The sequence below is a fragment of the Eriocheir sinensis genome, chromosome 67 (genome assembly GCF_024679095.1).
Source record: "Eriocheir sinensis breed Jianghai 21 chromosome 67, ASM2467909v1, whole genome shotgun sequence".
Classification (NCBI taxonomy): domain Eukaryota; kingdom Metazoa; phylum Arthropoda; class Malacostraca; order Decapoda; family Varunidae; genus Eriocheir; species Eriocheir sinensis.
In genome coordinates, this window is record NC_066575.1 from 5,795,761 (window position 1) to 5,819,435 (window position 23,675).

At 39.6% G+C, this 23,675-nt stretch overlaps 2 protein-coding genes across 4 annotated transcripts; one reads left to right on the forward strand and one right to left on the reverse strand.

The window, feature by feature from the left end:
- The first annotated feature begins 1,847 nt into the window (after window positions 1-1,847).
- Window positions 1,848-11,622, forward strand: LOC126987986 (ankyrin repeat, SAM and basic leucine zipper domain-containing protein 1-like). 3 transcript variants are annotated; one of them, XM_050845703.1, is made up of 11 exons: window positions 1,848-2,065; window positions 3,079-3,133; window positions 4,615-4,756; window positions 5,050-5,223; window positions 5,365-5,487; window positions 6,922-7,141; window positions 7,283-7,424; window positions 8,017-8,226; window positions 8,991-9,154; window positions 9,361-9,586; window positions 9,681-11,622. In XM_050845703.1, exons 1-11 carry the CDS (start codon window positions 1,956-1,958, stop codon window positions 9,879-9,881), a joined length of 1,767 nt encoding a protein of 588 aa, XP_050701660.1. In that variant the 5' UTR covers window positions 1,848-1,955; the 3' UTR covers window positions 9,882-11,622. The 3 variants fall into 3 exon arrangements, with proteins under 3 accessions (XP_050701660.1, XP_050701662.1, XP_050701661.1); XM_050845705.1 differs by lacking the exon at window positions 3,079-3,133 and having other exon boundaries at window positions 1,904-2,065; XM_050845704.1 differs by lacking the exons at window positions 1,848-2,065; window positions 3,079-3,133 and adding an exon at window positions 3,733-4,096.
- On the reverse strand, window positions 11,334-21,391 carry LOC126987987 (CCR4-NOT transcription complex subunit 7-like). Its single transcript, XM_050845706.1, has 7 exons — window positions 21,106-21,391; window positions 18,753-19,012; window positions 18,023-18,216; window positions 17,689-17,850; window positions 17,367-17,481; window positions 17,024-17,164; window positions 11,334-16,108 (listed from the first exon to the last, which is right to left on the reverse strand). Exons 2-7 carry the CDS (start codon window positions 18,990-18,992, stop codon window positions 15,968-15,970), a joined length of 993 nt encoding a protein of 330 aa, XP_050701663.1. The 5' UTR covers window positions 18,993-19,012; window positions 21,106-21,391; the 3' UTR covers window positions 11,334-15,967.
- Between the last annotated feature and the right edge of the window lie 2,284 nt (window positions 21,392-23,675).

Consider the following 23,675-nt stretch of genomic DNA (forward strand, 5'->3'; position numbering starts at 1 on the left):
CGCTGCCCCTTGTCGGCCCCCACCAACACCCCCGGCAACCAAAGCATAGCCTAATAGCATTCTACAGATATTTGTGTGCATCAGAAGGGTGTAACTCCGCACTAGATATCCTTGTAGTATGTTTTTGAAGTCTTTGCTTGTCCACCGAAGTTTATGTCCTCGCGGGAGATTTAAATTTGTGTACAGGCAGTCATCACCTATCACTTTTTGCTTGTTTGTTTTAAGATTACGCTAAAAGGCTCTTCCATTTAGTTAGCATAATTAAATTCCTACTAAAAAGGAGTATGAACGAAAAAAGTTACCAGGGTCCATCTGGAAGACCCGATAAGGCATACAACAACATATATATGCTAGCTAGGTCACATATATAAAGACTGTTGTATCAATGCGTTGTATTACTTCAATGGGATTTTACTAGTTTTTTCTTTCAGTAGACTTATATTTTCTCAGTTGACCCATATAGTTATTGATTATGCAGAGTATCATTGTTAGCCAGGGCACTACAGTATAGGCCGCTACCCAAAACTAATGTTGGTGAAGTTAATAACAAAATATATATTGTTGTGAATGAATTTGGGTGTTGGTATATGATAGGACGACCTAAAACGCGCCCATATACTAGAGAATGGGGAAAGAGTGGGAAACAAACACCCATCTCATTGATTGATTGATTGATATAGTTTATTGTTGCAGGAACACAACATACACATACGAACTGAAAACTGAAAATGAGGCGTTGGCTTTTATAGTTTTGCAGTGTTACAGGCTATTAAAAGCGGTCACACGTTAAATGCCTTGCAGCAACTCGATCCCCCTGCAGCCCCGTCCCCCCTCAGCTATGAAAGTCATCGTAACGTAATTTCTTTGGAAGGCTCTTAGATTCTCTCCTACCCATGTGGTGTTTGTACCTCCCACTCCTCTAAAGTTATCATTTTGGGGGCACCTCGATCATCCTACCCCGAGGAGTCCGACCCTGTGATCCTCGTGGGAAAGAGGTGCCAATTAAGTTCTCGTCCGCTGCTCAGTGGGTTGACATATTTTTACGCTACCATGGCGCACTTTGTCTGTACCATAACTAATGTGAAAAACAGAAACATGACGACACTATATATTATAAGGGCCGTATTACCAACCATTTCGTCGCCAAAGCTCACAAGTTTGACAAGGCTTTGGTGACCAGGTGGTGGTTTGACCCTTCTTCTGTACCATGACCCAAAAGAAACACCGGCGTACCATAACTAAGTGAAAAACAGACATAACGACACTATATTATAAGGGCCGTATTGCTAATCATTTAGTCGCCAAAGCTCACAAGTTTGACAAGGCTTTCGTGACCATGGTGGTAGAGTTTGACCCAATTCTTCTGTACCATGAACCAAAAGAAACACGTACAACCCGATTGATCCCCTCTTTGACCTTTAGAAATAGTTGATATGATAAGCTAAATGTCTTATAATACCGACCTAAAACCTCCTTGCTTAAAACAGATGCCACACAGGTCCCTTGTTGTGCTAATTCATTCCTACCATTATATCTTTTTAGTTTCATGGTGCTACCTACACATGTATTACTAGTTGTATAATCACATTCCGCCCTGCCTGGGGGTTGGGATGGCATGTTCCTCCCTTCTCCCTTATAATGATAGTAATGAGGATATTATAATAATTATCCCCTTCATTAATTCACAGAGATCTTATTCCTCAACCCTTCTCCGTTGTTGTTTACCCTGCCTGGGGGTTGGGATGGCATGATATCCTCCCTTCTCCCTTGTTGTTTACTTGCAACAATAAACTATCAATCAATCAATCATAAACTATCAATCAATCAATCACACAGGTGTTTGGGCAGCGGCCGAAGTGTGCCCTGCCCGAACCCTCCCCTTGGGGTAAACAGTGTGACGTCACGCTACACGAGTGCTGGCGGGCCGCCCAGGGTGAGGCAAGAGGCCCGGTGGGATGTGGGGCAGCAGTGACGATGAGATGGAGCTGGTGGGGGCCTGCGGCGGGGACGACCACGACCACGATGACGACCTTATCGACATGACGCCCGTCACGTCCGGCTGCCGGTGAGTCGCGGCGGCGCGGGTCCTCGCTGTGTGGGGGCGCTTCCTGCCTGCCCTCACTAGCGTAATACATGCACTGCTTCTTCATGGGGGGCTGTCACTCCATGATGTCACCTGATTGATGATTGATTGATAGTTTATTGATGCAGGTATATTCTCTCTCTCTCTCTCTCTCTCTCTCTCTCTCTCTCTCTCTCTCTCGTTTTCTCTTTCTCTCCTTTTCCTCTTTATCTCTCCTCTTCTCTTCTTTTGCTCTCTTTCTCTATTCAATCTTCTCTATCTTCTTTTCCTTTTCATCTTTACTCTCTCTCTCTCTCTCTCTCTCTCTCTCTCTCTCTCTCTCTCTCTCTCTCTCTCTCTGTGTTCTTGCTGAAAATTTCGTTATTTTTGCATTTCTGACATTTCTTCACATTAACACCTTCGATAAATCTGAATGAATAAAATCCAGGGTTGATGATTATTTACAATTTTGGGAAATGTATTGCTTATATATTTACATTGTCAACTTCCTCAAATTGATCTAATACATAAGAGAATCAATAGCACATACCTAGATTGATCATAGTAGATAGCTGTTGGTTCTGAGAAATAAATAATCGGATAATTAAGGAATAACAAAACTGTCACCCAGCTGGCACTTCAAAATTTATAAACCCCACATCTCAGAGTCATTTCCAGCCACCCAATAGGCAAGGGATAAGTATGTGTCCTCTGTGTATTTCATATAAATCATCTTGAGATTTTGCATGTACTACTTTTGGTGCTTTTTGCAGATATGAATACAAGGCTAATAATGAGCTAATAATTGCATGAAAACGTTTGTAATAACTGTTGTTACACGCTTAGGTTTCCCAAATAATATCTAGAAAAGGTATCATTGATGGGCACCAATTCTTCAGGTGAGATGGTGACAACTAAAAATCAAAGTTTTAGTCTCGATATAACTAGCATGGAACAGACATATACCTACTTAAAAAAGATTTGTTGACTTTTCTTGGCAATATTTTTACTCACAGGAAAAATGGTGATGATGGGAGCTCAGAGTTCTTCAATGGAGCTCCATTTATGCAGGTGAGCTATGATGGACACACACACACACACACACACACACGCAGAAAAAATAAACTGTCATAAGTTAATGGGACCTGACAGATCATTGCATTGCCAGACTGCCTGGAGTTAATGGACTAAGGCCAATGGTGTGGCATACATTGCAAAACTAAATGCAGATGCATGATCCCTCTGACTAAGTTTGCTGATATGACTTGCCTACCAGGGTCTAGTAATTTTTTCACTATGTGAGTTTATGCAATAAGCCTATTCCAAAAATTCAGTACACATAAAAAATCTTGCATACTTGGTATTAGAGCTTTGGTATTTAGTTTCAACTACCAAGCATCCTCATTTCTTCAGAAACTTTTAGGAAAGCTTGCAGGCTTTCACTCTATTGTTTTAGTGTCCATAACCTCAGCAATTAACTCATCAGACAGTATGCAAGATTTTTCTGTCTGCATTGCCAGAGAATATAAGGTTCATCACATGTCAAGCCAATGCAACTGGTTATATTGTTATAAATAGTTCCCCATCATCAGTCTTCTCGGTCACCTGTCAGACTGTCATGCCTCCCTGCATGTATGGTGTGCCAGCTTCCCCTCCTCTGAGCTGGGCCAGTTGGAACTTGCTGCTGGTAGAGGCAGTGAAGAGTCTCCTATATTTAGAGACACTCAGAAAATGGCTGCTACTCAACCACGGCAGTGTGCTGAGTGAAATCATTGTTATGGCAATGGAAAACTAGTGATATACCACAAATACCTGTGAATGAATGTGCATACTGCAGTATTGTACAGAAAAGTGTTACATAATTCTGATAAGACTAAAATTTTGTGAGTTTGGATTTTTTTGGCTCTTGGCATTGTTTTGATTTTGCTGTGACAAAATACCACACTGTTCTTTCACACTGTGTGGAGCTACACCACAATCATGGAATGTGAAACAATAGAAAGTCTTACTTCAAGTTATGACTCAATGACCTTGGTAAGTATTTGATGCAGCACTAAAACTACAAGACTTAGCTACATATGACATGCTTAAGATACATTCTGATATAACTTCATGGTAGCTCATTCACCCAGTTCTCCAGCAGTATGCTGTCCTCTAGTATTTTAATATAGCTTTTTTTTTTTTTTTTTACACTGGAAAAGGTGGTTATTGCATATGAGAAATTGTTTATGTTGAAAATAATTGAGACTTAGAATCACAAGCTCATAAGCACCAATTTGTATCATGTGAGAAAATACTATATCAAAGTTATTTCATCTATACATCCTAAGAGTTGCTGTTACAGAATGAAGTTTTGGACCCTGTTGTATAATCATGCTGCATTAAGGTGTTTGATAATAAAGCTGGATACTAATCATAATGTCTTAACCCCCACAGAACATGTTGCTGGCAAAATATCTCTCTAGACTGTGGTGGTGCTGGTGCCTCTCTGCTTCCAGGAGGCTCTGTTATGAGGGCAATTTTAATTCATTGAACATTTTTTTCATGTCCAGAGTGTAAGTTCTATGGGCTCTGATGCAGCAAATGAAAGGAACCAAGAAGCAGTGGATGGGGAAAGCCTGTGGAGTTCTGAGCCTACTGTCAATGGTCACTCTCTTTCCTTGCCTGCTGACCACCACAATGGCTATTTGAAAGGTGAAACTAATTAAACGTCATTTTTAAATGATTGCCAGGCGCAGTTTTGAAGTTTAACATTTTTCAGCTATGTTACATAATGGAAAGTCATCCATAGAAAACATAGGTATTGAGTAAAAGTTAACTGAAGTGTTTCAGTTCGAAGTACGTAGTCTTAATTACAAAAATATCTCATGCATACCTATTATTTTCAGACAGGTATAGTTCTATGTATTCTGCATATGGCTCCATAGTCTAATTTTCTCATTGTCAAATGTCTCCATGAGTGTTGACAGCCTTCCCCTCATGCACAGCTCCCAGCCCAGCCCCCTCCTGTGGGTCCACCAAAAGCCGCAGCCCAGGGCCACACAGGAGTGGCTCCAGAAGGGAGATCCGCATGCATGAGGGGCATTCACTTCCCTTGGATGAGTTACGTATGGCAGCAATGCACGGCAACCTTCCTGTGGTGAAGGCACTGCTTAAACAAGGTAAGTGAAGTCATCAGAATACATACATGTAGCTGGATGCAATATTAGTCAGTGAAACTGACTTGGTATGTTGAAATATCACTGAATAATTATAATTTTACTAGCATGTATATTACAAAAACTTCTTGTTTGTACTCACAGGTGTGGCAGTGGACCAAGTGTTGAAGGGAGGCTGGACATGCCTCCTGTTCGCCAGCTCTTCAGGTCGGCCTCAGGTGGTGGATTATGTCCTCCAGCAGGGAGCTAATGCAAACATGCACAAGGGTGAGCTGACACTGCCTCACTTCTGTTGTAACTTCTCCACTCTGTTCCTAGAAACAGATAACTAAAATACTGACATGCTAAATTACCTAAAATCACCTTTGTGTTTCCTTTCAACTTCAATTCTTGACTATGAGCAGTGCCAAGGTATAACAAGGGCCTTGATAGGGACCACCGTAAACAAATGTATGCCCATGCCAGCACACTACACCTCAACCCATCCATAGTCAAATAAATAAATATTAATTAATAACTAAAAATAAAATAGTAAAAATCAATAAACATAATAAATGAATAGTTAAAAATGGGTATGATGAAAATGCTCTGTGGTATAAGTTAGGAAAAGATGCATCATAAGGTTTTAACATTATAGCATTTGGAAGTGATATGTACTTTTCTAAAGGTTTTTACTTGTGAATATGAGGCACATGTCATTATTATATATAGTGACAAGTTACAGCTAATGATGAACTTTGCTGGAGACTGCATCACCTCATCAACTTGAAAGTCAGGCCTTGCCATCCCTGATCAAATATTTGGCTCTCAAGTCACCATTATAGCTAGTGATCTTAGATTGAGTAGGAATTACAAATAAAACTGCCATCAGGTAACAGGAAATGTTCAGAATCAAATAGTGGTGTTAAAAGGACTAGGGGAATAAAATCAGGCACCTTGGTGTGCATCTGAAGATAGCAATGACATAAGGCAGGAATGGATTACATCATCAGACAGTTTGTTGTTCTTATAAGCTGCAGTATTATTATCATGTGCCAGCAATTCAAGTGTTCATATCTCTTAACGACTGTAGACTTACAAATAATGATGAATAAAAGTCTCAGAGATAAGTTAGGGTGGTGAGTAAGGAATGTTTACTTCAGCTCTATAAAAAGTCCTGGCACCATCTTGCAGCCACCTGTTGAGAGAGAGAATCTCTCTCTCTCTCTCTCTCTCTCTCTCTCTGTCTCTCTCTCTCTCTCTCTGTCTCTCTCTATATATATATATATATATATATATATATATATATATATATATATATATATATATATATATATATATATATATATATATATATATATATATATATATATATATATATTTGGTGGAAGACTGAAAACTCCTTAAAACTTTCATTCTCTTGAAGCATGAAAGAAACAAGAATACATGTACTGTTTTTTTTTTTTTCTTTTTCTTTTTTTTTCTTCTATAGTTCTGTTATTTTATTAATCTTTCTTGGATATCACTTTGTAGGTGTGGAGAAAGGCCATTTACATGAAACATAAGTCAGTGGAAAGAATGGAAACCACATTAATATTATTACTTGTGAGAATTCATTTCATAGTTATCTGTGTTATATGAAGTAATATTTGTTCTTCTGTGGATTAAGCTTAGCCGTGCATCACCAAGACATTATAGGATGTTTTGTCCTGTGCCTTCCAGAGCTCTTCACACCCCTGATGGCCGCCTGTGCGTCCAGCAGGGAGTCTGAGTCTGATCTTCTTGAGTGTGTGAATCTGTTGCTGAGCTATGGGGCCAAGCCAGACATTGCTGAGCGGCACCGCATGACGCCACTCATGTTCGCCAGCAAGGAGGGACGCGTTTCCCTTGTCCAGCGACTTATTGATGCAAAAGTTGATGTCAACAAACAAGACAACAGAGGGTAAACATGATCTTGCAATGTATGTGGAAAGATTTATGTATTCATCTATCTATTCATCCTTCTTTCCCTCCCTCATCATTCCTTAATCTTCCTTGCATCTTCTCTTGTGCCTTTCCCATTCATCCTGCACCTCTGCTGTAGGTGGAGTGCATTAAGCTGGGCAGCTACAAGGGGACATGGGCGTGTGGTCAGGTTGCTGCTGCAGCACTCCGCCGACCCTACCAGGATGAATAGCCATGGACAGCGCCCAGCTGACATTGCCCTTGCTGCAGGATTCCCTCAGGTAAGGACTGAGTTGAGTAGCCATTACCTGGTCATTATTATCATCTTCATCCTCATCCATTTTTTTTGTTTTAAATGTATTGAGGATCACACCAAAAAACAAGAAAATATTTATAACTGACGTCACACATCATGATTGAGTTGAAAGTTTCTGTAATTTGCTCAAAGCTGAATAATTTGGCAGTGTTCTGCTTCCTATACCTAAAAACAGATAAACTGCAAAAGATAACAAATTGTCAAAAATGGCAATTGACATAAGATTGACATACAAAGAAAATTAATAAAGCTAAACTTGGAGTACAGAGGGCATTGATATCATCATAATCATTATTTTATTGAAGTCTGCCATTGTTTATATAATTTTTCGTGTAGTGTCAGTTTTTATCCTGTGACCATACATATAATGATACAAATTGAGTTTGCATGTGAATGTATTTTTAAGATAATGATGGTGCAGTGCAGTTAATATGAATAAAAATGTCTTAACAATGTTTTGAGAAAATTATGTAGACTAAAAAATGATTAAAAAATTGTTTGTAAAGCATATTATATGAACTGAAAGGTGAGGCTGAGGTGAAGCTTTCCTTACCCAGGTTGCAGACATCCTGGAACGCTTCTCTGCCCAGTGGCTGAATGGGAGTGTTGACACCAGTATCTTGAGTAGTGTTGGAGAAGCTGCCGCCACCTCCGCTGCACCTCCACCATCAGCGTTGAGCAAGATGGCAGAGACTTTTGGGGAGCTAGAGATGGTGTTGACAGGTCTCAATCTTCCTGACATGATCCCTGTCTTCAGACAACATCAGGTAGCTCACTGGCTGGTATACCTGTGCATGAAGAATGATGTGCAGTGTAGGGTGCAGTAGTTACTCTTGAATTGTCATATGTTTGAAATTTTATTTTGTACACCTTTTGTGCATCTGAATATCACACATGAAATTATTCAGAACCTGCTGACCGTATTGAATGATCTGAACAGATTAATATTGTAATCAAGACTTGTACCATCAGAGTTAGCTCTTTCCTTCCCCTCTATACAGGCATCCTCCACTCTATGATTGGGTTAGGTTCCTCAAAATTTTTTCATAAAGTGATTGCATACTAATAGCGCTATAACATGGGTTTATTGGGGAGATATTCCTAGCCAGGTATGCCTGAGTTCATCATTGTGAATCCCACCTTCTCCATTAAAATTTAGTGTCTTCCATTGAGTAAATGAACAAATACTTACATGCAGACTACGCATATCAGCGATGACTTAACCCGGTAGCAGCGGGGATCATGTTTCTTAATGGTCCCTCTAAGTGAGAAAAATGAGAAAAAAATCATCCCTCACACAAACCATTTCATAATATATATCAAAGCATTTGTGATCAGATTATGTATCATCTTTTTGGGGGGGTTTATATCATGGCATAAATTAGGCCCGTCGCTGCTACACAGTAAAGCCACAAATTTGGCCCGTCGCTGCTACCGGGTTAATGATGATTGTTCTTTTATTTCAAGTAATAGATTTGACTCTGAAGATTTAATTCTGTTCATCCTTTAACATAAATTTTCTTGATACCAGGTGACCTTTGAAGTCTTTCTTCGGCTGACAGAAAAAGACCTTGAGAACATGAACATAACAGCAGTTGGAGTGCGCAAGAGCATTCTTCAGGCTATAAAGGAAATAAACAAGAAAGAGTGGGAGACTTCAAGCCTTCCTAATGTGGCATTAAACACACAAATGACGTGAGTAGCAATGAATATTTTTTCTAAATGGTATAGAAATGTAGGGTTTATTATTATAAATTTCCAATTTCAGGGTTTGCATTGCATTTCGAGACTTGCCTTTTTTTGTTTGTTTGTTATTCAGTAAAAGTTAATTATTTTAGAAGTGTTGCAAAACTTCCTGACTCTTGTACATGAATGAAGAGCTAACACTTGCTCATCACAAGGCTCCCAGAGTGTGCAGCCATCATGACCAACATCGACAAGCACATCCGCTACATGCATGCCACCGTGGGCTACTTGAGGGACCAGCTGCAAGCCAACCCAAAGGTCCTGCAGCTGGGCCAGGAGACTCACACAGTGGCCAGTCTTGCCTCCCAGTGTGGGGATGCCCTCAAGCACCTCAGAGGCTTCAGTGAGGAGGTCAAATTCCTAAAATGCCATTTGGACAAGGTGATTTTCTCTTCTTAATTTTGTTTTGAAACTCAAATTATTTAACTGATTAATAAGGTGGTGCTAATGGGCTAAATTAATCAATATGTTGTAGATATCTGGGGATGCTGAGCACACCCCAGCAGACCTGATCGTGGAGCGGGCAGACAGTGGGCGTGTCTGGCAGCGGCGCCTCTTGGCCTCCCTGGCTACTACTACAGCCCTCGCCACTGTGGTCTGGTACTCCCGGCCCAGCTTCTTCGCCAGGCTCTTCAATCTCTCTGCCCCGCACAACATGGTTACTCTTGATATTTAGTTCTACGTATGTTTCAAAGGTTCTTGTAGGAATAATGCAGTCTGGTAACGTTGTGATAGAATATGGCCTTAAAATAGTTATAAGTCATAAAGTTTATGATCTAAAATGGGTAATCCAACATGTGTAAAAAATTATGTATGTTTGGATAAAAATGGACAGTATAGCTGAAGTTATATTACTTAACAATTTATATTTAGTTATATAGATTTTTTTGTTTTTGTTTACAATAGGAAATGCAAAGTTCTTTATTTTTATATATCATTGTCTGCTGAGGGTACAACTGACCTTGTTTGAGGAAGAAGATGCTGATCTCCAGGTTTCAGCACTTCACACTTTTCTTCATCAAGTGGAAGGCAATAAGTGATTGCTTATTTTCTGAGGGCTAGTCATATATTTTCAGTATGCTCACTGCAGAAGTTCCTTGTTGCAGCAGGCTGTGTGTTCTGTAAATATTAAAACTTAGTACTAGGGAGTGTCTTGTAGAATTCAGTTGTCCATGCATATATATATATATATATATATATATATATATATATATATATATATATATATATATATATATATATATATATATATATATATATATATATATATATATATATATATATATATATATATATATATATATATATATATATATATATATATATATATATATACACACACACACACACACACACACACACAAGTATATACTTCATTTAACATTATTCTCCCTTATGGGGTTGAAAGGGTCATTGTTCATCTTGGTTTGGAGTGGGACTTTTTCTGCCTCAGGTTGCCTCTCCTGGCAGGCAACTCCAGTTTTTGACTGAGGGCTAAGGTGGATTGCCTTATGATTAGCTAATGAGCCCCACCTGCCTGGGTTTGTAGCCAGAGTTGTTCCTCTCCTAAGTGGACTACCTGTCATGGCTGCAAGTCCCACCCACCCGGGTTGGATTGGTGAAGTGGAAGGGCATGTCCACATGTCAGTGGGCCATGCACACAACACCTCTGGGGCTCCAACCTGCTCCAAGACCCTCCAGAGATTTGCAGTCCCAGTTAGCAAGGCTGCCATGAGGAGGCATTCTGCAGGTCTTGACAAGGAAGAGGCTGTATACCAGCAGGAAGGACTAATTAAGCACTCTGCCTTCTTTTTGCTGGAACTATCTTGTGGCTGCAGCTGAAAGCAAGAGATGGCAAGCAATCTACCTCACCACAGCACTAGATGCATTCCCTGTTCTGCTGTGGAGGCTTACCCTCAATATATATATATATATATATATATATATATATATATATATATATATATATATATATATATATATATATATATATATATATATATATATATATATATATATATATATATATATACACACAGTAATAATTGGTGCTGAGTTTGTTTCAAATGTACAAGACGGTTGTCTTCCCTTCAGCTGTTCTGTACTATTGCTAGGAAATTGAAACAAATTATATCTTTGTTACAAAACAAGATCTATTCTTTCCATTGCTGTTACTTAGTAATTACCAGGTTTGCAAGCTGCTAAAATATTTAAAATTATGTACACCAAAGATCAATAAAATAATAACATCAATTTAGTGGAGGTGATATGATGCAGACTCTTAATTTATATATGAAAACACATTTTTCTTGTTAACAGTACACCAGATCAGATATTACAACTACAAAGTAAAATGGAATGGTTTAAAAATATAACAAAAGATGTACTAAAAGGAGTAAAACATTTCAATCCATAGACACCTGCAGTCTGTCTTGAACCTAAAACTTGACTAGACAGCTGTGGCCAACCACACCAAGACAGTGTGTGTGCTCCACCCTTGCAACCCTCAAGGTAAGACATTAAATACATACGGCTTATGATTCTTAATTTTAAAGTACAGTCATGAAAGGAAATGTTGGGAATGGTGCCTTGCATTTTGGGTACGATATGAAGTCTGTAACAAGGTTTCTGCCATTGTGGTAACAATCACTCGTCTTGAAATTCATCATATACAACTGTACCCGTTTATTTTTTCTTATTTTCTTTTGTACTAAAAATATGAAATGTCATCTTGCATTCTTGCTCTTCCTGAACATCTAAAACCTAATACATCATTGCAAAATTTTAATATCATAAATGCAACATATCCTTACTTAATGTTTTTTTTGTGCGTACCATTTGACTTATTTTCTATGCAGATTGTGATTGAAAAATCCTCAAAGAAGTCTTAAATTAGGAATCCACATAAGATATATACATTTTAGTCACAAATGACAACAGAATGTAAATGTCAAGTAAAGAAGGAGCACCAAATATCAGCATACCACTTCAAAGATATAAGGCTTTGCGTCAATATCAACCATGTTGATTTTGACACTACCTCACCTCCAGGCCTGGGCAGCGCAGTGCTTCACACACACGTCAGCAGACTGACACCTCGCTGATGACTCGGGTGAACTTTTGGTCTGCAACAAGCATGATTGTAACATGTCACCAAATCACAAAAATTACTAGTTACACCAACAAGGGGAAAGTGCTATCACAGCCTTCATTTGGTACATCCAACCCTTGTGATTACATGATCAAATAATCGTATTGAATTATCTTTCAAGACAATGAAAACTGGACATGCTGGGTTACCTGCAAGTGAAACTTCATGATGAGTAAAGCAGCTGTTAGGTGTCCAAGGCCTCCAAGTCTGGCCATCAGGCACATTAATGGCCGGGCCACTTTTAGTGTAAAATGCTAAGCTAATTTAGTCTTTTTAGTATATCTTTTGATGACCAAAGTTAGTTAGTGATAATTAGTCACTTGCATATCTGGCATGAAGGTTGATGAGTTTTAAGAAGCCTACACTAAATCAATGTTTAATTCTAATCAACTGCTCATTCATATTTGTTTACGTAAACCTAAACTTTTGTCAAAATTTAAAATATAACATATGAAACAAAGTCACAAGAGTATTTACCCTTACAAAGTTTTCTAATAAATTTTAAGACCTTTATATGTAAGAAATTTAAATGTTGCATACATTACAATCAACTTAAGATTATTGCTGTGGAGACACTGCAGTAACAATGGGCAGCAAAAGTGTCTCCCTCAGATAGTGATGTTGCAGTCTTTGCATCACATTTGAGGCACATCCATGGGGTCTAATCTGTGCAGCTTGCAAACATGTTAATTTTTCTGACCGACACACAACAGCCTTTCTCAAACTCCCACTCAAGAACTTTTCTATGCATTTCTTCTGTTCTCACCATCACACTTATCTTGAGTTTCTGAAGAATACAAAACTACATCTCCAAGTGTGTCCACATTCACCACATACAAGGTTCATTTAGATTGTGCGGTTCCATAAAAGTCAATGTCACTTATTGCACACAACATTCACATCTCTTCACTGTATTCTGTAGTCCACCATTATATTATATTACTTTCAAGCATCTATGTTCTGGTCTGGATGAATAATCACATTCAACCAGAAAGTTCTTATGTATGCTTATAATCCAAAGCTCATTTGTACACTGCCAATTCAAATTAGCAATAGGTTGGTTATATATGAAGTAGAAATGTCAGTTCATCCAAAATATTACAGCTTCAAGGAGACACTTCCCCTACAGCTGCATCTAGTTTACAAAACACATTTTACAGTCGGTCAAGGCAGTAAGCTACTTGTCAACTGAATCCTCATGGACACGAGCAGGCAGCATCATGATTATTCCAAACATCAGAGTTGGAGCAGAGATGCGTCACATTTCTCTCTATTGTCCGGTGGTTCTTTCACCAATGTTTGTACCACTAGACACATCTCATGTCTGATGTCCATCATAATTGTGATTCTGGCTGGTGTGGTCGTGTTGTTCTACTCTTACTGCTGTTGAGAAGTAATACATTGATAATATTTCTAACTTTATACCTTCACTTGTACTGCTGAGGAGACTCACACCTTTGTAACGAAACCTCGTCATGCTCCCGAGAACAGAGTCGACTTGCGCTAAGGAAAACATCAGTGTCATTAAATCAATGCAATAAAATCTTTCAATAAGTCAAGGTGGGTCCATAATGTGACTGAACTATTCCTTATTGTTCAGACATTTTATCTGACAATAATGCATTTGCATGAAACAGAAGAGAAGCAAAGTATTTGTAGCTCTTGAGTACAGCAGCTGTTGCCTTGACAACTGTTAGATTAAAGAGGAAAACAGTGCTGACATAAACAAATGTAGGCAGTAACATCCTCCTAGTTGAAGGTCAATCATCAAATAATAACCTATTTCATCAAGTTACCTGCTTCCCTGTAAGCTGGAGGCTAATGCATGCTGACAGGCTAATTCAAAGAGACAGTATCAAACCATCATTATCACATCACCAGTTATAACAGTGGGCAGTGTCATTCTTCCTGTCTCTTGAATTTCTATTCACAGAATAGTGAAGGATAAAGCTTTGAAAGAAAAAGTAAATATTGAAGCAAATACAGAATAATCAGAAAACAGACCGACTCCAATGAAACATTAGGGAGTATCATTCTTAGATCAAGCATTTTGCTGTCAGCATTACTGAACAGATTTAAGTGCAGAACAGCATTGAGAGGGTTATGGCCAAACAAAAAATTCTGAATCCTGAAATCAAAACCCAAGCATGTTTTCCTTGATTTCCCAAACTTCTTTAGGTATTGGTGCTCATACTAAACATAAAGGCCAAGCCCGAAGAAGAGGGTAAAAAAAATTAAACAAAAAATCAGCAAGTTCTAGATTTTTAAAATTAAATAATTTAAGTTTCCCACAGATGCCCTTCAGTTACTTTCAGATAATTACTCAGACTCCTAACTGTGCCTGTGTGTGTGTGTGTGTGTGTGCACGCAATGGCTAAAAATAAAAAAAATGCTCAATTAATATTACCAGAATCAACTTTGTGAAAACATCCATTCAGTGACACATTGACAAAATATGGAGGTTGCAGAGTTCATGATTGGTCTTTGGTATTAGAATAAAAGTAATAATGAATAAGAAAAGCACTAAAGATTAATATGGTCCCCACTGCATTTTTAATTACTTTGGTGAATTATACTGTAATACTAAGTAGACACCCAAGCACCTACTCCAGGACACACCTCACAGTGCTGCACCTCCCCCCCCTTCCCTAGCTGCTGAGTGCTGGTGCTGAAGGGCTGGCAGGAAAATACTACTAGGAGTGACAAAATATCTCAAACAAAAATGATTACACTATTTCACATTTTCTTACCTTTTACTTTTTTCTCAAATGTGAATGGCTAAAAAATTACCATAATTACTATCATAGCTTTATGAGTAGCAATTTTGGTAAATAGTGCTGTGTATATAATTTCAAATTTCAAGTTGTGTATAAAATAATTGCTGACTGATCCTTCGACTAGTATTTTTTCCAACTAAACATTAAATCTTAACCCACCTCAAAGACTGTCGGTCTCTACGGCTCTATCTAAGGTTTCCTGGAGACAGCAAGGTGCCTGCCTCTAGAACAAAACTCCCCATATTCTTGTAAATATAGCAAACTGTTTCAAAGAACATTTTGAACTGTTAAAAACTATATATATGAAATTTTCTCATAATGGAGGCCCTCTGTTTATCTGAACACAATGAAAGATTTCTGGTCAGGATGTGAATGATGCACATACAGATGGTTTAAAAGTAACTTAGCAAATAGTATGATTTCTTTCATATCTGGCATTCCAATCAGCTGTTTGGAAAATGCTTTATTTCCTGATAAAAACACAGATGTAATGCATACTTACTTGCCCTAAACTTCACGCATTATATTGTTAGGACTGATACAGACAGCAGATAGAAAGGCAACCAAGAGTTAAGAGAGGGAAAGAGGAAGAAAAGTGGGATGGCATTTACATCCATTTTTAAAATAACAGAAATAATAAAATTATTGGTGGGGCACACAAGAACTGGGACATCAGCTTACACATGAGTGTGGCTCAGGAACATAGGTGACCCTGTGCCACACCCTTGCTGAGTCTTTAGGGGAACCGGGAGCAGACACGGCCAGCAAAGTCTCCACGGGCCACGGAGGGTCTGTACAAGATTGGGCGGGGCTCGGCTGGTCTTCCCTGCTGCACTATGAGTTGGAGGTGGAGTCTGAGGTGTGGCCATTGTCTGTGTACGAGGCTGATGAATTGCCATTCACAACAAAGGATGTCCCCAGACCATACAGGTGGCCACAGTACTTGGCATCGTCGATTTTGTCCTCGAAGAACATCTAAGAAATACCAAATATTAAGTATAATATGATGACTATCTACTTTGTATCTACTTAAGATCAATTTACAGTGGCGTAGCAAAGGGGGCCAGTGGGGGTGGGCCGCCCTGGGCAGCACTTGTTAGGGGATGGCAAATAAAGCCTTTCATTTTTTTTCTCTGTGGCACTGAACACCAATTTTTTAACAGTGTGGTACTGAATATCAAATTCTAAATTAAGCCAACAATAAATGAAGGGTCGAGGGATTAAGTGGGGGGAGGAGTGCCAAGTTGAAAGTCTGCCCCGGGCGGCATATCACCTAGCTATGCCACTGTCAATTTAGCATAGTACCCTAAATTAAGGAAACAATTCAATTCAAAGAATGTTCCCCATTTAAGGAAATTCAGCCTGTCATACTCCCTGCACTTCCTCCACTATCACACTCCTTTTCACTAATGTCTGGGGCAAGATGCCATTACCACCAGACCAAATTTTGATACACATTTGTTCATCAAAATGTTGATGATATTCTAGCAGATTGTAATATTAAGGAAGCGTGTGCCTACTGGCTTACATGTATCAGCCTTGTTCTCCTTGTGGCAGCTCTTCCTGCTCTTCAATCTTTAAGAGTCACTCTTTTTCAGTCCAAGGATCTATGGGTCATTTTGTTCTACTTTGCTATAAGGTTAGTCTACCTCCACCAACCCTACTACTTCCTCCCACACCCTCATCACCCTGTGACCAAACCCTCTCAATCTGCCCCTCCTTGTTCCAACACTAATGCACACAAGACTCATCCTCTCTTCGCAATTAACGTTCCCATTTACTGACGAATAACTTGGTGATTATGAGCTAAATTGGTACTGCTATATCTTCCATTATCTACTGTAAAGTTATTCTCTTCCCTTTGTGAGACAAGTTAAACACATGACCTACTTCTTTCATTTTGAAGAACGCTGCGCCAGTTAGGAGGGAGTCAGAGCCAGCCTGGTGCTGGGGGCCCACCCGCTCCAGCTCCAACTGCTCTGCCACCTCCTGCAAGCCTCCCTTCAGGTTCTTGCAGGACTTCATCAGGTACTGTGAACAAAATTTGAATTATTTTTTTGGGGGTGCATTTTATTTATGCATAACCCTTTTATAAATCAGTATAATAAGAAATCCACAGTGCAACAAGACTAAGATGCTATATAATGCTTCTGCCTCTGTTGAAAACATCACTGATGATAATTATCATCAATATACAGAATAAGAACATGGAAACAATTCAATTCCTTCTCACCTTAACATCATAAATCGAAGGAAAATAAAGCCTCAGGAGTTCAAAGAAATCACTCTCTTCTGAAGGCAGGTTCTGGTCTGTCAAAAGCTTCAACAAGTAGCCAAAGTCATACCCACTGTCAAGGGAGAGAAAATGGTCTGTATCAGCTCATTCCTCCTTGTAGAGCATGTGGTAAGCCAAGAAACCAGTGGAGGCAAATACTGAGGTTATGAAGTACTAATTACAAGAATGCTTGGTTATATAATGTAAAAAGTCAATTAAATAAACGTTAAGTAGGCCTATTCCACAGATATGAAAAGACACAAAAATATAATTCAGAAACCTGTGGAAGGAGAGCATCTTTATGTTGTCGAACAGCACAATGCCGGAGGTCATGAGGAGCTCAGCAAAGTTAACGGGTTCAATACCGTCCTCCTCATGCTTCTTAAACTGTAGGCCGGAGTTCTGGAGAAGGTCTATGCTGTCCTGGGCATACATGTCCTCTCTGCCATCAATAAAAACCTATGCATTCAATTTGTTTTGGAGAAGGTATCTACAGCAACCATTTATCATATACCACTGCTTCCCTCAAGATAAACCACACATGTTAGCTGTGTGCATAAAATGGTATTTTCTCATTTCAACATTCTCAAGAACGTAAAAACAGCATAACTTACGTAAGATTGAATTTGAAATTGAATTGCCAGGTGCTAAAGCCTGGTGGTGTCTTGCCCTGTTCATCAAGGAAGGTGAGACCCAGCTGGATGATCTTGAGGAGGTCAACATTGCATCGCAGCAGCTGGTATTGGTAGTCTGCATTGCTTCTGAACTCTCCAATGGGCCTCGCCACCACACCGGGGAACTCGGTGTCCTGCAGAGTAAAATAACGTTGTCTGTCTACTCATACAGGCATCAGATGCAGGCTCCTCCAAGCTTTCCTAACATTCCATCTTGAGGGTAGACATTTGAAGCTACCATAGTTATTTTAGTGATGATTAAGAAGGCAATGAGGCAAGACACATAGCAGGAAACCCTTCTGTTCTCTCACATTGTAGCTAACACATTTTGAAGCTTCAAATCCTGTGATGTGCTTTGAATGGGTGAAGCATCTCCTCATGTTGTTGGAGAATATGAAAACGATTTATGGAAAAGAAAGTCTGAACATGCAAAACAAATCAACACACTTCTGACAGGTATGATGAAAAATTCTATTGTAATGTATGTATCTATGGTACACACAGATTTAATGATGAAAATATTTTTCCCTAAGCACGGAATACTGAAAAGTAAACAAATAAATAAAAATTAATACAAAATAACTAACACATCATTAATATTCTATAAAAACTACATTTAATGAAAAGAAAAAAAAATGCACCAGTTGTAAGTAACGATAGAGCTACCCACCATGGCCACGTAGGGATACTGGTGTACGATGCGACGGATGTGGTGAAACTCTTCTTCCATGTTGTGTGCCCAAACCTCCCGGATGCCACACTCCTCATTGGACATAGGCCGGTGACCTCCACTACCCCTGCCGCCGCCCCGTGAGCCCCCGCCGTCCACTCCATCTCGGTCGCCTGTGCTGCTGCTGCCTCCGCCCAGCACGAAAGGCCCCGTAATACTTGGCATTACACTTTGCACCATTCAAAAGCTGTCACGACACTCTGAAAGAAGAACACCTCTGCTTTACCTTGTTGTTCTTAGGAGACAAAGATGTTTTTGTGATGGACTGAATTGGCTTAAAGTAAAAAACGATATGACACTACATTTATTTATTTATTTATTTTTAGTATGCAGCTACAGTAAGCGATGAGGAGCAAAATGCACAAAGATAATACCCAACTAACTAACTAACAGGGAGCATACACCTGAGGTAGCGTCGCTTCACTCACTCGCTCCCTCCACTCCCAACGGTCCCCCCAAGCAAGTTCCCACACAGCTACCCTGTCCATCTCAAGTCCCTCCTGGCAGGATCAATCGACTTACCCCATCCATGAATTACGTGGGCATTTTTGACCGATTTTCTTCGTTTTTCGCCCGGCTGGCCCCCTCAAACTTTAATATATGCAAAGTTTAATAAGTACCCTAAACAGCGCAGAAGCTATTTTTTTAAGGTAAGAGGAAAGGCGTAATCGTACAGATTAACCAAGCGAGTTGGCAAAATCTGTAAAAAATAGCTTATAATTGTGAACTATTCATAAACTTACATAATTTCACCTAACCACCTTAACTAAATAGATAGTAACCCATCGCATTAACCCCTTCACTACGGCCGGGCCAAAACAGCTCCCTGCGCCGTATCTGAGATCACCGTGCACGCCAAATTTCAAATGCCGCTATTGAATATAACAAGTTTTCAGCCATAAACTCAACACAATCATCATGTATAATATATGAAAACATGCAGAATTAAATGGTGCACATAGAGAAGCATAAATTAATTGATAATGTTGAGATGTAAGTATAAATAAAGAGATAAAATAACTTGTATATTGGGTCAAGTGCGCCAGGATGCAGGATGCGCGTCCTCGGATATGGTACGGGGCACGCAAGGACGCAGTATACGCGTTCTCGTGTTGAAGGGGTTAAAATGGTGATGGCTAGACTGCACACTGCTCAGTAAAATGCCCCTCCGCTGTCCAGCTGTGTTGCCTCAAGCCTGACAGGGAAGTATGCGTAAATAGATACCACTCAAGTTTTTTGCATTACTAGTGAAGCAAGAACACCTTTCTGATGTTAATAGTAAAAACTCTTATCCTAATCCTAACACCACGATGCACTACTGCCTGTCTGTGTTACCTCAAGACTAACACATAGGCATGGGCACAAACTAACCCCTTATTGTCTTGCTTCACAAATTCATGAAACCGAGAACACTTTTTAGACCACATTAATGATAAAAATGAACAAAAACTATCCTGGTCCTATTGCCATAATGCACTACCTTCCATATATTTTTCCTGCAAGCTAACACAGAGGCAGGAGCACAAAATAACCACTTAACTATCTTATCTCACCCACTGAAATACTCAAACCACTTTTCTGACCACTTAAATGATAAAAACTAAAAAAAAAAAAATAATAATAAAATAACCAAACTCATTACTTACAGGCTAACACAGAGGCAGGGACATACACTAACCACTTAAATGTCTTCCCTCACCCACTGAAATGCTCAAACCACTTTTCTGACCACTTAAATGATAAAAACTAAAAGAAAAAAATAACCAAATATCATTACTTACTTAACTTACAGGCTAACACAGAGGCAGGGACATACACTAACCACTTAAATGTCTTTCCTCACCCACTGAAACACCCAAACCACTTAAATGATAAAAACTAACAAAAACTAACCAAATATCATTACTTACTTAACTTACAGGCTAACACAGAGGCAGGGACATACACTAACCACTTAAATGTCTTTCCTCACCCACTTAAACACCCAAACCACTTTTCTGACCACGTAAAATGTAAAATAAAGGCAAAAAATTCCTAACTATGTATTAATTCAATGTTACCTGAAGTGCTTAATTAGAGGTGAGGGTTACCATATCACCAAGCTAAGCACAAGGAGGACTTTTCTGACAACATAGAGGAGGAAAATAATATAAAATAACGTCCAGGGGGGAAATAAAACCCAAATCTGAGGAAAAATTCTCACCACCACCTTCAAAAACTTTCAAGACCCATTAGGTTTATGTCTTTTCTGTCCCTCTCCCTTGCCCTCCACGTCCTCCTGCTGGTAACTTACTTCCTGGAGACTCTGAGGGCGGCTTTGCACAGTGCTAGTGGAGACAGGTCGCTAAAATAAGGGAGATACGGGCATTCAAAGACCACGGCCACGGCTCCACACATCCACCACAGCTGACAGGGACGAAACTGAGGGGGGGAGGGATGTTGCCAGGTTATCGTACTCACAGCCTCGTATTTACCGGTTTTTGACGCCTAACTATTGCCAAGAAACATCAGGGATTTATTACTTTAACGATAACTATATATGAAGGCAGTTATTGGGGTCGAGGAGGCAGTTTTGGGGTCGGAAATTGGGAAACATTAGAGGCTGAGTACGACAATCTGGCCGCACAAGTTCTCCCCCTCAGTGACAACGTTGCCAGATTGTCGTACTCAGCCTCTTATGTTTGCCGATTTCCGACCCCAAAACTGCTTTCATCACCCAAATAACTGCCTATGTATATGGCTATTGTTTAAATGGTTAATTATTGGTGCTTCTTGGCAACAGTTATGGGCCAGAAACCGGTAAATACGCCGCTCTGATTACGACAATTTGGAAACGGTGCTTGGGTCAAAGGGTGAACTGAGCTAAACTTGAGGCTGATATTTGAGGGCATTACCTTTTTTTTAATGATTTGACCTTAAGATTTTTTCTGCTTACTGCTTTTGACATATATTAAACTGTCAAGCCCTCTTTGCCCTGGGTCACCTCACTTGGCTAAACTTGAGGCTGATATTTGAGGGCATTACCAAAGCCCAGGACCAAATACATACTTTTTTTAATGATTTGACCTAAAAAAAAATTCTGCTTACTGCTTTTGACATATATTAAACTGTCAAGCCCTCTTTGCCCTGGGTCACCTCACTTGGCTAAACTTGAGGCTGATATTTGAGGGCATTACCGAGGCCCAGGACTAAATACATACTTTTTTTTAATGATTTGACCTTAAGATTTTTTCTACTTACTGCTTTTGACATATAATGAACTGCCAAGCCCTCTTTGCCCTGGGTCACCTCACTTGGCTAATATTTGAGGGTATTACCGAGGCCCAGAACCAAATACAAACTTTTTTTTAATGATTTGACCGTAAGATTTTTTTCTGCTTTCTGCTTTTGACATATATTGAACTGCCAAGCCCTCTCATCCCTGGCTCACCTCACATGACCATCACTCTCTGGCCTCCCAAAGTCCCAAGCTTAATTAGGACATATATATAGGTCAGTATTTTCAGACTCTTCTTTCTCCCACATCAACTAATTCCAAAGGCCAAAAAGAAGATCATTCGGATTCTAATAAGTTTTTTTAAGGTTCATAATCATACAGAAAAAGGATCAAACTACTACCAGGGTCATAAAACTACTCATGGAAATGCCCAGAACTCCTTTGAAAGTCTTGTCAAATGCGTGTAGCCTACTGCTTGGGAGACAAAATGTTTAAAATGTCTCATACTTGTTTTACCCAGGCAGATCGTAAAACGTACACCACTCCAGACAAACGTTCACATTGCTCATTGTACTTATATATTCGAAAGCACTCGTAAAATTGTCGAGTAGTTGGAACCCGAGTACAAATCCACGTATGAGTCCTACATATATATAGTACCGTAGTTGTATATAAACGTCTCGGCACCTTTAGCCTGTTTGAATTGCCTCTCGTAGAAGATCAAGAAATAGCAATAGTCAAGTCGTATACACGCAGGAGACATAAAAAACTGAGATTGGGAAAAATGGCGTAACAGTAGAGGCAAAGGGGCCAACTGTACGTAATAGCTCCTAACAGTCAAAAGTAGAAGGCATAACAGAGGCAAATGTATACAAGAAAGATAAATGGTTAGGTCATACATGCAGGAGACACAAGAAAGGATAAAAACGGACATATTGAGCGATAATGGCGTAGGGCAAAATGGCACAGGTGGGTAATATAGATCAGCCCGTTTTCTGTGTTTTTAGCTCCTGCCAGCTATTGATGATGATATGGACGTACTCCTCGGCTCATTAGTCAGCTGTAACATCGGAGCAAGTTTGGACGCCGTCGTTTGTTTGTGTGAGAAAAATCCCAGAATATTTTATCACCAACTGATCTATTTGTAAGGGTCTGATAAAATCGTGTTTGTAGGAATACGTACTGTGACTCATAGTTTCAGGTGTTATTGTATGATTCTTTGGTGTTACTCTGTGAATGAGTCTGACTACTGAAACATTTTTTCTGCACCGTGCCATTGTTCCGCCGAGATTGTTGTTAACATTTTCATTGCCCTTGGGGCAAAACGGCCCACTTAACAATAATTAATTTTCGGGAGGGTACCTGCTAGCGAAAGCGAGTCCAACTCGTGATCAGGCCATGGTGCATTACACACACACACACACACACACACACACACACACACACGATTTTAAGGTAAAGTTGGATAAGAGAGGATAGAGACGGGACGGCGCGAGCGTAGCTCTTTTCCCGTGTGTCACAACTAGGTAAATACAACTAGGTACACACACACACACACACACACACACACACACACACACACGATTTTAAGGAAAAGTTGGATAAGAGAGGATATGGAGACGGGACAGCTCGAGCGTAGCTCTTTT

Coding starts and splice junctions, on each gene's coding strand:
- LOC126987986 (XM_050845703.1), top strand. CDS start 1,956: ATGTGGGGCAGCAGTGACGATGAGATGGAGCTGGTGGGGGCCTGCGGC. Junction 5,224..5,364: donor GAAGGCACTGCTTAAACAAG/GTAAGTGAAGTC, acceptor TTGTACTCACAG/GTGTGGCAGTGGACCAAGTG. Junction 5,488..6,921: donor TAATGCAAACATGCACAAGG/GTGAGCTGACAC, acceptor TGTGCCTTCCAG/AGCTCTTCACACCCCTGATG.
- LOC126987987 (XM_050845706.1), bottom strand. CDS start 18,992: ATGGTGCAAAGTGTAATGCCAAGTATTACGGGGCCTTTCGTGCTGGGC. Junction 18,217..18,752: donor AGTATCCCTACGTGGCCATG/GTGGGTAGCTCT, acceptor TTTACTCTGCAG/GACACCGAGTTCCCCGGTGT. Junction 16,109..17,023: donor CGTTCTTCAAAATGAAAGAA/GTAGGTCATGTG, acceptor GGTATTTCTTAG/ATGTTCTTCGAGGACAAAAT.